This window comes from Poromitra crassiceps (genome assembly GCF_964638095.1).
Source record: "Poromitra crassiceps genome assembly, contig: HAP1_SCAFFOLD_599, whole genome shotgun sequence".
Lineage (NCBI taxonomy): Eukaryota > Metazoa > Chordata > Actinopteri > Beryciformes > Melamphaidae > Poromitra > Poromitra crassiceps.
This window is the reverse complement of record NW_028151809.1, coordinates 2,706-17,243: the sequence shown is the minus strand read 5'-3', so window position 1 is coordinate 17,243 and position 14,538 is coordinate 2,706. Positions and strand designations below refer to the sequence as shown.

Below are 14,538 nucleotides of genomic sequence, written 5' to 3'. Positions count from 1 at the left end.
TCACAGGGGTTAACATAATTGTGGGACCGGGAAGACTGACAAGCAGAACAAACAGGAGCAAATGAGATCCATAGTGGAAGACTCAAGAGGCCGGGCCAGCCAAGATGCTGGTTTCTCTGGAGTCATCAGGGACCACGGCAAGTATGTGTACTGACAACAGTCACAGTGGCGTGTCCAGGTCGTTTTGACTGGGGTGGTCCAGGTGGGGCACAGACTCAAGCAAGGGTGGCACTGAGTGCGGCATTTAGGAAGGATGTAGAAAGATTTAAATTAAAAAATGTCCAAATTTAGCCTAACTTTGGAGCGTTATTTAGCACCCTTCGCAACCAGCTAGGCATGACATGGTTGGTAGCAATGGATGGCGTAGGTCTTCTAGTTTAATATCATATGATATCAGTATCTTCACTCTAGCTTTAAAAATGAGCCCGCTACAGGCTCTGAAAGACAGTAAGGTCGGCCACAGATGCCAGCACTCTCAGGATTTTGGGGGTCAATTAGATTTCAAACGGGTGGCACTGGCCACTCCCTAGAAACGCCCCTGCGAGCACAAAGGGGGAAGAAGTGAGCTGTAAAATTATGAGGATCTGGAAATGTTTTACATTACCACTAAGTCTTATGTATGCTGTTAGTTGTGTTTCTCACTCCAGCGATCATTTGAATTAGGGGTGATGCTGTATGTTGGAACAAAGAATAAATATCAGGCTGTTATTGTTCAGATACTTGTACAACAAGAAAAAGTTCACGCTTTAATGGAGCCAACTTTGACTGTATATTGAATACGTTATGAATTAATACACATTTAATGACTGCTGAAGTCAGGTAATTTATTGCATACTCATGTATCTCTTACAGAATGGCAGTTACGTCGGTATATTATGCATAAGAGATTAGATCAGGTCTACGCAGTTCATTGACCGTGACATTTGCCAGGCGGGCGAGCATGCCACTCCAGGCTGCTTGGTCCTCTTCTCCCTCCTGGTACCGGGCCTGATGGGCAGAGTAGACCATGCTCAGGACAAGACTCTCAAACTGGGTCTGAGTGAGGGGCCTCTTCCTCTGGCCCTCCACTGTGGCCAGCATCTGCACCATGGAGCTCAGGGTTTTGGGAATATTGTCATTGATTTGAGTCAGGAAAGCCCGCCCTTGCCTCATTGATGCCATCTCCTTGTCGAGCAAGACAATGTTGTTGTCCTGGTTGAGCTCTACCCCACCCAGCAAGAACTGCATACAAGAGTAGAAATGAAGTATGCATTACTATTTTTTTTAAATCCAAGATACTGTTGCAAGATACCATATGTGCACCGAGACTCCAGTAAAGTAAATGGAAGAATGTACCTCGAACATCAGGTTTGCATCAGAGAGCGATGTGCTTATTCCATTGCTCCTGTCTGCAGCCACATCTGATGTAGAAAATACTGATGTTTACTTATTAGTTTGTTGTAATAAGTTATTGCAGTGGTCTTCAAGGTAAAACTAATGCCAATGCTTGCACCATCAATACGGAAGACCTGTCATTCATGATATTTTTCAGTGCATACCATTACAATGCATGCACTAGTATCATTTATTCCTATCGGCAGTAGGCTACTGTTAGTAGGCCTTCAATTTAAACTCACCCTTAAAAATGTGCTCCAACCAAAGCCACAAAATGATCAAGCAGAACTGTAGTTGCAGTTTTATGTCCATTTTTCTCTCGATTATCGACAGATATGTCACAGCATCCCTCTCACCTCTGCTTTGCCTCGGCTACGTTTGTGAATCCAGAGACTGAATACCATGCATTTTTCCACCTTGGAAAAATGGACCAAAAGCCAATTGGCTGTGGCATTCACAGCCACATTTTAAAATTGTGCTTCTGCATATCCTGCGTATTCTGCGTATGTAGACCTTTGAGCTAACACAACTTGAGATCAGACTTTTGCCATCTTTGCTGCCATAAGATCAAGGACCACAATGGAAATAAGTCTGATACTTTATTGTGCTATCCTTGTCCATTTTTAAAGCTATGCTGTATTTTGTATTATTGCTTTTTCTATTGCTGAATCAAATCAAATAAAGGTCACCCAGGCCAGGCAAATTGACAATTGATCTTAAAACCTGGTCCAATTGGTAAAGATGTTATCATGCTCGAACAAAGCCTGCAGCAGACTATTTACATTGTTATTATTAGACCGACACCCCATGGCTGTACCCTTACCAGTTGCCCAAACACCTAAAACGACTCTTCTCAGTTCAGGAGTTGAGTGTAATTATATCTTGACTTTCTCAAAGTGGTATTATTAGATCAAGAAAAGCAGTTTCTCAAATACCAGATGTAGTAGAACAGCTTCACCACACGGGGCAGCAGCAACCACAGCATGCTCTTTAGAGATCGAGTGAATGCCCACTTTTTCCGCGGTTCCGGTTCCGGAAGTGAACTCCCCAATTCACTATTTTCTCCATAGATAACGTTAGACGTTTCGGAAAATGCTTAACGCTATATAAAGAGTTTTAAGCCTGGAACCAATTAAACCAATCAGCTACTAACTAGCGATTGAGCCTAAAACATTTGACTAGGAGCAAAGAGGAACAACTGGAAAGGCGGCAAAACCAAGTCTCGTCAGAGTTGCATAGCGTGTTGCAGGAAGTCAGAGACGCGCTGGACCGAGGGGAGTTTGGAGTACAGATAGCGTAGCTTATTGTTATTTGAACTATTTTGTAAGTGACGTTAACGTAATGGCTGGAAATTTGTCAAACTCAGAATCCGGATCAAACCCTGATCTCAGTGATTACGATGAAGACGATGACGATCACGACTACGATGATGATGAATGGGACGTTGCATTTGAATACGATGGCCGCCCGTATAGATTTGAGCCAGAGTATACGGGTGCAGAACTCATTGAAATTGAAGCGCGGACGAAGAGAGAGCGAGATGAGCAACAGGCACAGGATGAACTTGAAGAAGAAGCTTCAAGGTAAATCTTTAATCTTACGTCTTTCTCAAATGCCAGCTATAGTAACACAGCTCCACCACAAGAGGGTGGCGGCACGTCGTGCGAGAGCTGAGCGATAGACACATTTATTTACTTCCGGGGAATAGTTCAAACCCCTCTGCTCTGAATATTAAAGTAGTGGAGCTAAAGGTAACTATAATATAGACTTTTCATTTATGTATTGCGATTTGCCGACCCAATAAAAAAAGCGCTTGCTTGCAGTAATAGGCGCCGCAATATCGGCATTCAATTTACACCCGAGGACCGTTAGCTAACTGCTGCGCTAACTGTTAATATAACGTTACGACAATACACTGCTAAGCTAACGTTAGCATAGTCAGGCTGCACTGCCTACGCATCACCTAATATTTGTCATCACGTTTGCTCAGGTTTATAAATGCAACACCACAAAGGTTAAAGGCAAGGGCTCGTGTGTCAAATTCACTCTACAGAAGCACACAGCCACCCATCCTCACTTGTGAAAGAAACTGCTAAATGCTAGCGTAAACTTTAGTGTTTTATAATCGGCTAACTCAGCTGTGAAATGACTTGCAAGCTTCTGTTTCTGTGTGTTGTCATTTATAAATTGATGTTTTGCTGCTTCTCAGGCGATTAGCAGAGATGGATTCCAGTGAGGAGGGGAGCCTGAGTGTGGGAGAGGAGAAGGGAGAGGAGAACTACTTTCTGGGATACACCTTCACCGACCGCTCTCACTCCAGCCGGGTGGTGAAGAGCATCATGGACCTGTGCCTGGAGGATGGCCTGTTCGCTGATGTTACCGTTACTGTGGACGGCAAAGAGTTCCACCTACACCGCCTGGTGCTCTCTGCCCAGAGCAGTTTTTTCCGCTCCATGTTCACATCCAACCTGAAAGAGTCCCACAACCGCAATATTGAGCTGAAGGACGTTGGCGCCACTGTCTTTCAGCTGCTGGTTGACTACATCTATCATGGCACTATTAAACTGAGGGTAGAGGACCTGCAGGATACTTATGAGATGGCAGACATGTACCAGTTGACAGCTCTGTTTGAGGAATGCTCTCGCTTCCTTTCGCGAACTGTAGAGGTCAAGAACTGCCTACAGGTGATTTACTCTTTTGCACTTCCCCAAGCCTATTAGGTGTTCATCAGTAATAATTATGTAGTGTCAGTTTGATGATAACCTCTTTTTGTCCAGGTGATGTGGCTTGCAGACAGACACAGTGACCAGGAGCTGTACACTGCTGCCAAGCACTGCGCTAAAATCCACCTGGTCCAGCTGCATCAGACAGATGAATTCCTCAATCTGCCTCTGTGTCTGCTCTTGGATATCATTAAAGGTATTACCTGTTGCAATTTGTATCCCCATACATTCGGATGTTTTTTTTCTTTTGTATGTTAACATGTGTTTATAATTTTTTAAAGCAAGGAATAAACAAACTAACAAACATGAAAACAAACAAAAAAGGGCACAGCAATAGCCACACTAACTACGGTAAATTAAATAGAAAGAAAGATTTTTTCTTTTTAAAGAAAGAAAGAATATACACAGCAAAGTTCCATCGGGCACAGCACATCAGTCACCACCCTGGAAAAAAATGCCAACACCAGGCCCCAAAATCTCAGTCTCTCCAGATGTAGTGTGCCAGCCATTTCACTCAGTCTCAGCCATTGATCATATGTTGGACTGTTGGTACAGAATCCATTTTAAAAACTAATCTCAACATTAGCTTTTTTGCAATTACCATCCCAAAAAGTGTGAGACATTTTTTCATACTTATTGGCAGATGCTAGCAAGCTGGTTGCTTCAAGAATGGCTATGAGCGGATCAGGTTCCCAATACTTCTCAAAAGCCTGAGAGAAACAGTGAAATATGCATTTCCAATATGTGAAAAGTTTACTGCATGACCAGAAAGAATGTGTTAAATTACTGACCATTGACTTACATAGATTACAAACAGGTGAAACATCAAAGAATCTGTGCAATTTTCCCCTGGAGTAATAAAGTCTGTGCAAGGTTTTAAACTGTACAAGATTATGTCTAATGTTGACTGAACAATCATATAATAAACTCCTCAAAAAAAGTTCGGAAACGTTATTTTCGGTCGATTATTTCTTCCCTTTAATAATACCAATTGTTATTGTATTTTATATCGTTGGAAAGCCTGATTAGTCACCTTTACAACGAAGTACAACTTGTAAGGATCGTGCATTCGTGGAATGAGCAACACAGCTAACCGTTTGCAGAGTTTATGTACTCGGCAAACATTCGTCCCATACCGCCTCATCCGCCCATCCGGCCATGTCTGTCTAAGTCTTGATGTGTTTAACACAACCCTGCTATGTAAGATCTGGTAAAAGAACGAGTACCAGGAGAAAATGTATTTATTGTCTCCAGGGACTCATGCTCGTCTAGGATTTCAAAGTTGGGCCTACGCTAGCTGACGTAGTCTCGAATTTGTAAATATCTAAAGAAACTTGATGCAGGGACATCGTAAGCAGCTTGTAACTGTACAAATGAGGCAAAATTCCCATTAATATATATATATATGTCACCTATATTGCAGATACCTCTTTGTTTCAAAGTACAACATAGAAAAAACCGTATCATTCAGTCCAGGTACAAAGGAATGATTTTCAGAAATTGGAGTACATTCTGATGTCTTCGCCTCTGTTGTGTGAAAGTAGATTTCATAAAAGTGAATCAAAAGTCCTTGTGTCTGTGCTTTGTGCTGCAGATGGCGTTCCGAGCTCCCAGAATCCAACAGTGGCCATCGAGTCGTGGATAAACCACAACAAGGTGGAGAGAGAGGAGTTTTCTTGCATCCTCCAGGAAAACCTGAAGGTAACGAGAGTTGAAAAGCCGTTTTGAAGGGATTGCTCTCATGCAACGTCATTGGTGATTCTCTGTCTCTAATGTCTGTTCTGTGCCCACAGGAAATCGGTGAGAATGTCCACATTTACCTGATAGGGAAAGAGGAGACGCGGACCCACTCCCTGGCTGTGTCGCTGCACTGTGACGAGGATGACACCGTCAGTGTGAGCGGACAGAACAGTTTATGTCACCAGATCACTGCGGCCTGTAAGCACGGAGGGGACCTGTATGTGGTGGGAGGCTCCATCCCCCGCCGCATGTGGAAGTGCAATATGCACACCATGGACTGGGAGCGCTGCGCCCCGCTGCCCAGAGACCGCCTCCACCACACCATGGTCTCCGTGTCCACGGAGGACACCATCTACTCCCTCGGAGGCAAGACCTTGCAGGACGTACTGTCCAACGCCGTCATCTACTACAAAGTGAAGGACAACATGTGGACAGAGACCAGCCAGCTGGACACAGCAGTATCCGGGGCTGCTGGGGTGAATCTGGGAGGTACCATCTACCTGCTGGGAGGGGAGGAGAACGACATGGACTTCTTTACCAAGCCATCTCGTCTTATTCAGTGCCTTGACACCGCCTCTCAGAAGTGCCAGATCAAACCCTACATGCTGCCATTTGCGGGGTGCATGCATGCCGCTGCCCACATGGACGTGATCTTCATCGTAGCAGAGGGAGACTCCCTGGTGTGCTACAACCCTCTGCTGGAAAGCTTCACCCGCCTGCGCTTCCCTGAGGTGTGGAGCTGTGTTCCTTCGCTCTGGAAGGTGGCCAGCTGTAATGGCTGCATATATGTCTTCCGGAACAAGTGTAAAAAGGGTGATGCAAACACATTAAAGTTTAACCCTGCCACATCTGTTGTTTCTGTTATCAGGGGTATAAAAATCCTCCTCACAAACTGGCAGTTTGTATTGGCCTAAGCGGCTCTTCTGGATGTTGACATTGTGGCACAGCCACTCACCACTGGGAATCACAGAAAGCGCCATGCCCCAACCCAAAAAGACCCTGAAATGGACACATCCGATTTTCACAAAGATGGTTTCTGTCATTTTAGGTAGTTATCACATTGATGTAGGTTCAAGTGTTCATTCTTTGATAAGTTAATTGTTAATTAGTTATTTGAAGACATAAAAAGGGGTGGTTGACAGTTGTGACTCCCACTCGCCGACATTTTAATGTCAGTGATCTGAGAACCACGACAAATGGTACCGGACCAGACCTGGACCCATAGTCTCTTCTTTTGAATGGACCCAACGAGACCTGGCCAGGTCCCGGTCGGGCCATCACGTATTCGGGGGGTTCGGGCATACCCGAAGACCTCTAATTCTGACATCAAATGTGGAGACTTGCTGTAAATGTATATTGACCCAGCTGGTTTCTGTATTTCACACTCCATTTTTATTCAACCACAAGACCAGTAAAAGCAGATTAGCATTGGCTTGTATTACCTTTTTTCTTTTGTTTTCTTAGGAAAGAAGCAAGGTCCAACCCATTTAGTTGTGATGTGCTTTCTGTGCACTGCTTGTTTATGGACACGCATGAACAGCTTCAATATAATTTCCCTAACACAAAACGTCCTCCATTATAAGTGTATCACGATGTTCTATGTTAAATATCCTCAGATGTAAATATTGAATGTGCTAGATGTGATAGTTCAATTTTTCACAATTTCTTGTTCTAAGATGTTTTTATTTGTTTTGTTTTGTTTTTTGGCTGTACAGTGTACATGTACCTCAATTAAACCGTTAACAGAAATATTACTGTAGCTATGAGCTGTCAGCTTTTGTTTTGATATCTGGGGGGCCTCTGTCCTCTTATCATGATGACGTAACTAACTCACTATGAATACCAGGTTTATTTCCAGGCATCTCGTCTCAGCTATCGTTAATTTGCCAGCTAATTGGGGATATAAGATGTGTATAATGTTCTAATGGTGCACTTTGTTTGAATGTTGATGCCACGGAAGAGACGTGACTTCTAACCTAAGGCTTTTATCTTGGGATTGGCCAAACATCTTGTGAATGGCAAGGTGAGAGAGAGGCCTTTTGTGTCCTTGGAGAGTAAAAGGGTACTTGTGGGAAAGAAAGCTACTCTGGAGAGGCCAAGGCTCTGATCCCATTGATGTGCTGCAGGAGGCTGTGCAGCTGAAACCCAAGCCCAGTAACATGTCAGACTTTGTGAACTATTCTAGGCATCAGTTGCTGACGCTGAGGTGGGGGGCTGTGGGGGCACATATGCGCCTCCATAAGGACCACCAATAGGAACTCCCAGCCACTGTGAGCACTCTTTGACACGCAGTCCCTCGATGTTGTGAAATAACACTTTTTTATAGCCCGCATCTCACAGTTCATAGATGTTTTTGATGTGAATATTTTAATCTTGCGTTGGGTCAAGGAGTTGTGTTTTGTGTGAAGGTAGATCGCTAGGAGCTATACTGACCTTGGGACTGCTTACTGAGGGCAGAGCGGGGATTCCTGAAGGGACACATGGTCTAGAGTGACAAGGCCATCTGCTGTAGCGCCAGCACTGGGAGGAAGGTGGAGGGGGTTGGACACGGGGGGCGCTGAGAATTCCTTTCGCTGGGGTGTGGAGGGAGTAGATATTCTGGGATATCGCTGCTAGCACTCCATTGGGAAACGTGTTTCTTTGGTGTTTTTCAAGCGGAAATCTGAGGGAGAATTTATGAACACTTGATGGTGAGAGGGGATCATCGCGGGGTTAAACGGGGAAGATATTTTCCTTGCCCTCCAACTCTCCACAAAGTCATTGGTGATAATGGTCTTGGTGTGTTGCTCTTTTACTGCGGTGGATCCAGTTTCCTTTCCATCCCTGCTCGTCCGGAGCAGAGGGAGCTGGATTTGGTAGGCCTTCTGGCACCGACCTCTCAAGACGATCATCTTCGGGGAATCGTCTTTGGAGTCGTACTCTGCATGGCAAGGATTTACTTTCCTGCTCCCTCACTGAAGTTGCACGATCTAAACGAATGAATATTTTTATGAGGCACCTTGTAGCAGAGATGGGCCAGGACCAAACCAAGCAGCAGATCGAGAAGGGCCTTAAGCTATATCAGTCCAATCAGACAGACAAAGCCCTGCATGTCTGGACCAAAGTGTTGGAGAAGACCTCCGATCCTGGAGGGAAGTTTCGGGTTTTGGGGTGCCTCATCACAGCTCACTCGGAAATGGGAAAATATAAAGAGATGCTCAAGGTAAGCCTCCAAAACAATAACCCACACAGTATATAATCAATGGACTGTTGTGTTCAGAAGGTTCCTTGCTTTACTGTATGGAATTAATTTTGGTGAAATTTTGTACACTAACAACGTGACCTTGCTTACATACAAAAGTGTTGAGTCACTGGGTTTGTATTAAACGCAGAATCATACTGGAGCATGAATTAGCTTTCCCTTGGCATCTAGGTTATGCAACCAGCAATGGGGTTATGTACCCGCTTGCTATCTGATGACTGAATGCTACTGAATATCAGTTTATGTCATCATGTCTGCAAGGGAGATACAGTTCATCTTGTAGCAGCATTTGAACAGTATCCAAATGACTGAGTTCATCCCCTTACTGTGATCTTGAGAACCGTGGGTTAATTTGTGGCCTTCACAGGATGAGTAAAATGAACGCCCTGCAACCTGAGCGTCAGTGTGGGGCGTCTTGTTGACATCCCTACCCAGTAGTACCCACAGTCTCTCTGGCTAACCCATAGTTTAGTGAGGACTTAAGTGGAGGCCCTACCACTTTGAAATCAAAACTCAAAAGTATTGTAGTTGATTTTTATCTGATTAGATTTAACCTATTGGACTATTTAACAATTTCTGCGTTATTTCATATTCATTTGAATTTAAGGATACCATCTATCTGATTTTGCTGATTTCAGTGCCTTGCCAGCTCTCCATCATGTCACACTCACACCCTCTCTCTCTGCAGTATGCTCTAGCTCAAATTGACACTGCCAGAGAAATGGAGGACCCAGACTACCTGACAGAGGGCTACCTGAACTTGGCACGCAGCAATGAGAAGCTCTGTGACTTCCAGAAAACAGTCTCCTACTGTAAGACCTGCTTAAACATGCAGGGCACCACTGTCAGCCTGCAGCTCAATGGCCAGGTATGTCTTAGCATGGGCAACGCCTTCCTGGGCCTCAGTGTCTTCCAGAAAGCCTTGGAGAGCTATGAGAAGGCCCTCCGCTATGCACACAACAATGATGACAAGATGCTGGAGTGCAGAGTCTGCTGCAGTCTGGGAAACATCTATGTCCAGCTTAAGGTACTGTACTACCAGTATCATTTTTATTTATATGTGTGTTGTTTGTATGTGTGTGTGTGTGTGTGTGTGTATATATATATATATATATATATATATATATATATATATATATATATATATATTGTTTTGAATCCAGTAGTAGATGAGGATCCCTAACACCTGCAGCATTTATTCATACAGCATTATATATATATATACATGTATATATATATATATATATATATATATATATATATATATATATATATATATATACACACACACATACGTACATACAGATCCTTTCCAAAAAATTACAATATCATGGAAAAGTTAGATTTTCCATAATTCCTTTCAAAAAGTGAAACTTTCATAGATTATAGATTCATTACACACAAAGTGAAATATTTCTAGTCTTTATTTGTTTCATTTTTCATCATTTTGGCCTACCGCTCCAGAAAACGCCCAAAACAGCATTTCAAGAAATTAGAATAGTGTGAAGAAAATCAGCAGTTACTTCTCAGTTATGACTGACTCCAGCCTCAGTCCACTCCCTCTGAATCTCCGCCAAATGTTTTAATCGTCTTTGCTTGACAATTCGCTGAAGCCCATGGTCATCCATGGTATTTCCATGATATTCTAATTTTTTGGAAAGGATCTGTATATACATACACACACTATATATATATATATATATATTTTATATATGTATACTGTATATATACACACACACACACACACACACACACACACACACACACACACACACACACACACACACACACACACACACACACACACACACACACACACACAGTTATGACTGACTGTATATACATACACACACTATATATATTATATATGTACTGGAGTACAGCATTATTTTTGGCTGAATTTCTTTCATCAAAAAAATTCATCATTATTTCATCCCTTGCACGAGGGATTGTAGACAAGGAGATTGAATAAGGGCCTTTTACAGTGTTGAAAGAAATCTGAAATACTTTGTTGAGTGTATATTTCTCAACTGTTTTCTTCAGGTAAAGCATTCATTGGATTCGCCATGTGCGAGTTGATTGTGCAATCAATATTGATGCTGTCAGAGTATTTGCAGAGTATGATAACGCTGCAGAGCATTTGACTAAACATCATCAACGGTTAGCACATGCAATACTCTGTGTATTGTGAAACAAAGGCGGAGTGAGTAGACTGGTGGGGGGGCTTATGTAGCACCCTTGACACCAGAGATTTGTAAGAGTAATCCCCTGGCTTCCCAGGGAGGATTGGTTTCAATGGGATTGTGATGAAGTGGCGTTCAAAGAATGCACTCATATGTCACGTTACTTTATGAAACAAAAAATAGAATATGCCTGTCAGTAATAGACACACACGCTAACAAACGCACATTTCTTCTGATCAGATCCTTTGTATGAACACTAAAGTTGGAAAGCTCATGGGAAGAGAATTACAACCCGAGTTAACGCCAACACCATATCTAGTATCTAAATGGGACGTTTGCCTAGGACACTGATACTGTTACTTGTGGGAAATAACGGGCCATCGGAGGTCTCACTCATCGAAACATGTGTACCAACAGGACTACGAGAAAGCTCTGTTCTTCCCCTGCAAAGCGGCTGAGCTTGTCAATGACTACGGTAAGAGTTGGAGCCTCAAGTATCGCGCCATGAGCCAGTACCACATGTCTGTGGCCTACAGGAAACTGGAGCGCCTGCCAGACGCCATGGAATGCTGTGAGGTATTGTTTTATTACTGTCCAACAGATGAGGCCAGACCTCTGAGGCACGCTTCATCCCCAAAGACAAACTATTACTGAGCTCATCTAACCAATGGAGAATGCAATTGTCACAGTTTGGTTTCCTCACCAACCTGAGGTCCCCTGATGCCTTTGGCTGTTCTGCTGTTGGAGCTGCAGAGATAGATGTTGTGCTAGTGACAGGTGCGGGGGCCAGTTGTTGTGCCAGGCCTTAGACCCTGCCAAAAATATGCCTACAGAGGTGCTGGTTTAATGTGTTAATGAAGAGAGTGGCTTTAGTCCTAACTCCGTTCTAATTATGTACCGAGGACACACACAAAAATGACATCATTGCCTTGGTGTGCAAAGATGTTATAGTAACGAGGCAGAAGGATGCAGTTCAGATTAATTACTTTTGCCCAAACGCATTTAGCCAAACAATTTACTCATGTTCTCATGCAATAATGTCCCATGTTTTCTATCACTTGTCAATGTTTTGTTTTGTTTTGTTTTTACATGTGGGCTGTACAGTACAAAGAGAAAGACATTGAAAACTCAAAATGAGATAACTGAATGAGAGTTCTAATTGTAATTTAGGCAAAGCCTTCAATTTAAGAATGTACATAATGCTGCTGGCATCGTCTAAGACAGTGTGATACTTTGTGATCCTAATAAATTCTAAAGCTAGAAAGCAAAACTCTCACTCATTCCATTCCAATCAGATACAGTGTGTGATTTAGTTCACTGGCAATGAGAAAGATTGCCACATAATGTTTGCCTGAACTTTTACCCCCAAATAAGTTCTACATCATAGTAGTGGTATTATAAAACTTACCCACTAATAATCATCTTGGCTATCTTCAAAATCACATTTCTCATCATTTCCAATTCAGTGTAGTATCCTAACATATCACAGATTAGGGGATGTTGATTTTGTTACTCAGAGGTTCTGCACAATAGACATTAGAACAATCTACAAGACAAACAGGCTCAGACAGAGGACATGAAAAGAAAAAAACTAAAACAAACATATATGTGCTACCAGCTGCACAAAGTGTCCATGTGTTTACAAGAGACGTGTATAGGATCAGGATGGGATCCCACCTAAGGGGTCCAGCCGCCATCCGTCGTCCCTAGCCTCAGTCACTTATCATTCTTGACCTCATCAAAGTCAGCCAGAAACGGCTCCCAGATAGTAGAGAACCTTTGAAGTGAGTTGGTTCTCAGGGACCTGAGTCTACTAACTTTTTTTTCTAACAGGAATCTATGAAGATTGCACTCCAGCATGGTGACCGTCCTCTGCAGGCACTGTGCTTACTAAACTTTGCAGATATTCACCGCTGCAGGAGCGACGCTGATGTAAGGTGCCACCATTTGTGCAAGTTTGCTTAGCTTTACAAAATTGGTAGTTAGAGATACATATTGTATCATTGATTCATAGAGTACATATTGCTTTGTGGATGCAATATAAGTATTGGCTTAATATTCAGGCTGTGTGTGTGTGTGTGTGTGTGTGTGTGTGTGTGTGTGTGTGTGTGTGTGTGTGTGTGTGTGTGTGTGTGTGTGTGTGTGTGTGTGTTTGTGTGTGTGTGTGTGTGTGTGTGTGTGTGTGTGTGTGTGTGTGTTTTACTGTTTGTCACAATTTTAATTTAGTGTTTGTCTTCTTCTGTCCAGAAAGCATTCCCTCGTTACGAGTCCGCAATGTTTATTATGACTGAGATTGGAAACCGTCTTGGAGCGTCACAGATTTACCTGGGGGTTGCAAAGTGCTGGATTCTGCAGAAAGACTTTGACAAGGTCTCTTTATTTAGTAAAAACATATCAATCTTTTCTTCTAGCTACAAATGTGCATATATAGTATTGCAAAGTATTACTCTTGAAACTGAAACTTGTTTTAAGTTGATGAGCACTATTTATGTATCATTCACTGTTGATCTCCCAGGCTCTTGATTCTTTGCAACGAGCAGAGGAGTTGGCTGACGGAATCGGAACCAAGGTATTTGAAGTTCAGAGTTGTAGGACAAAATGTTACAGGTTTATTGCTGGCATATAGTACACAAGCACAATGTCTGCATGTCATGTTGACTGTCTTGGTCCTGCATCCCTTAGCTGTGTACACTGAAGGTGAATTGCCTGAGTGAGGGGATTTTCCGAAGTCGGGGGCAGCAGGAGGAGCTCAGAGAGCAGGTGGTGAAGTTCCTGCAGTGTGTGGAGGAGCTGGAGCTCTACTGTGGCATGTGTGGCGAGTCCATCGGGGAGAGGAACCAACAGCTGCAGGCCCTGCCCTGTTCCCACATCTTCCACCTCAAGTAGGTGCTTTCCCTCAACATATTCTTCTTACTCTCTCCTCTTTTTTTCATCACATAGGGTTAGACATTTCAGAAATGACAGAAACTGTTGGCTACGATTGGTGACGTTCTTCATCCAAAGAGCTCATCCAGACTGATGCAGAGCTTATTTACACTTTCAGAGCTTGCGTCAAATAAATATCTAGTCAAAGACATATTTCAAGTGGCGTCTGGGTAGTGTAGTATTCAAAGTATAGTCTTGTTATGTTACAAATACATACTTCAGCATGCGCTGGGACGCGTCATCAGTGATGTTAACTGGGGTCGTAAAGGTGTTTTGGGTCTGTCACACATCATACACCCTCGCCCAGTAGACCCAGCCGAGGCCGATTAAGACCCCGACCCGCATCCCAGAA

At 43.2% G+C, this 14,538-nt stretch overlaps 2 protein-coding genes across 2 annotated transcripts; both read left to right on the top strand.

Annotated features, from left to right (window-relative positions):
• Nucleotides 1-2,822: 2,822 nt before the first annotated feature.
• LOC310771397 (kelch repeat and BTB domain-containing protein 4-like) lies at nt 2,823-7,539 on the top strand. The gene is made up of 5 exons (XM_083664019.1): nt 2,823-2,957; nt 3,584-4,058; nt 4,152-4,293; nt 5,692-5,798; nt 5,891-7,539. The coding sequence occupies exons 2-5, from the start codon at nt 3,597-3,599 to the stop codon at nt 6,749-6,751; spliced, it is 1,572 nt and encodes a 523-aa protein (XP_083520145.1). The 5' UTR covers nt 2,823-2,957; nt 3,584-3,596; the 3' UTR covers nt 6,752-7,539.
• A 1,275-nt stretch (nt 7,540-8,814) lies between these two features.
• Nucleotides 8,815-14,147, top strand: LOC310771398 (43 kDa receptor-associated protein of the synapse-like; the record flags this gene model as incomplete). The annotated part of the gene is made up of 7 exons (XM_083664020.1): nt 8,815-9,039; nt 9,767-10,105; nt 11,679-11,837; nt 13,095-13,193; nt 13,509-13,631; nt 13,777-13,830; nt 13,944-14,147. The coding sequence occupies 7 exons, from the start codon at nt 8,815-8,817 to the stop codon at nt 14,145-14,147; spliced, it is 1,203 nt and encodes a 400-aa protein (XP_083520146.1).
• Nucleotides 14,148-14,538: the final 391 nt, after the last annotated feature.

Excerpts from the sequence above, each read along its gene's own strand:
- LOC310771397 (XM_083664019.1), top strand. The coding sequence starts at position 3,597 with ATGGATTCCAGTGAGGAGGGGAGCCTGAGTGTGGGAGAGGAGAAGGGA. Across the intron at positions 4,059-4,151 it reads AGGTCAAGAACTGCCTACAG|GTGATGTGGCTTGCAGACAG; the intron begins GTGATTTACTCT and ends CTTTTTGTCCAG. Across the intron at positions 4,294-5,691 it reads GCTCTTGGATATCATTAAAG|ATGGCGTTCCGAGCTCCCAG; the intron begins GTATTACCTGTT and ends TTTGTGCTGCAG.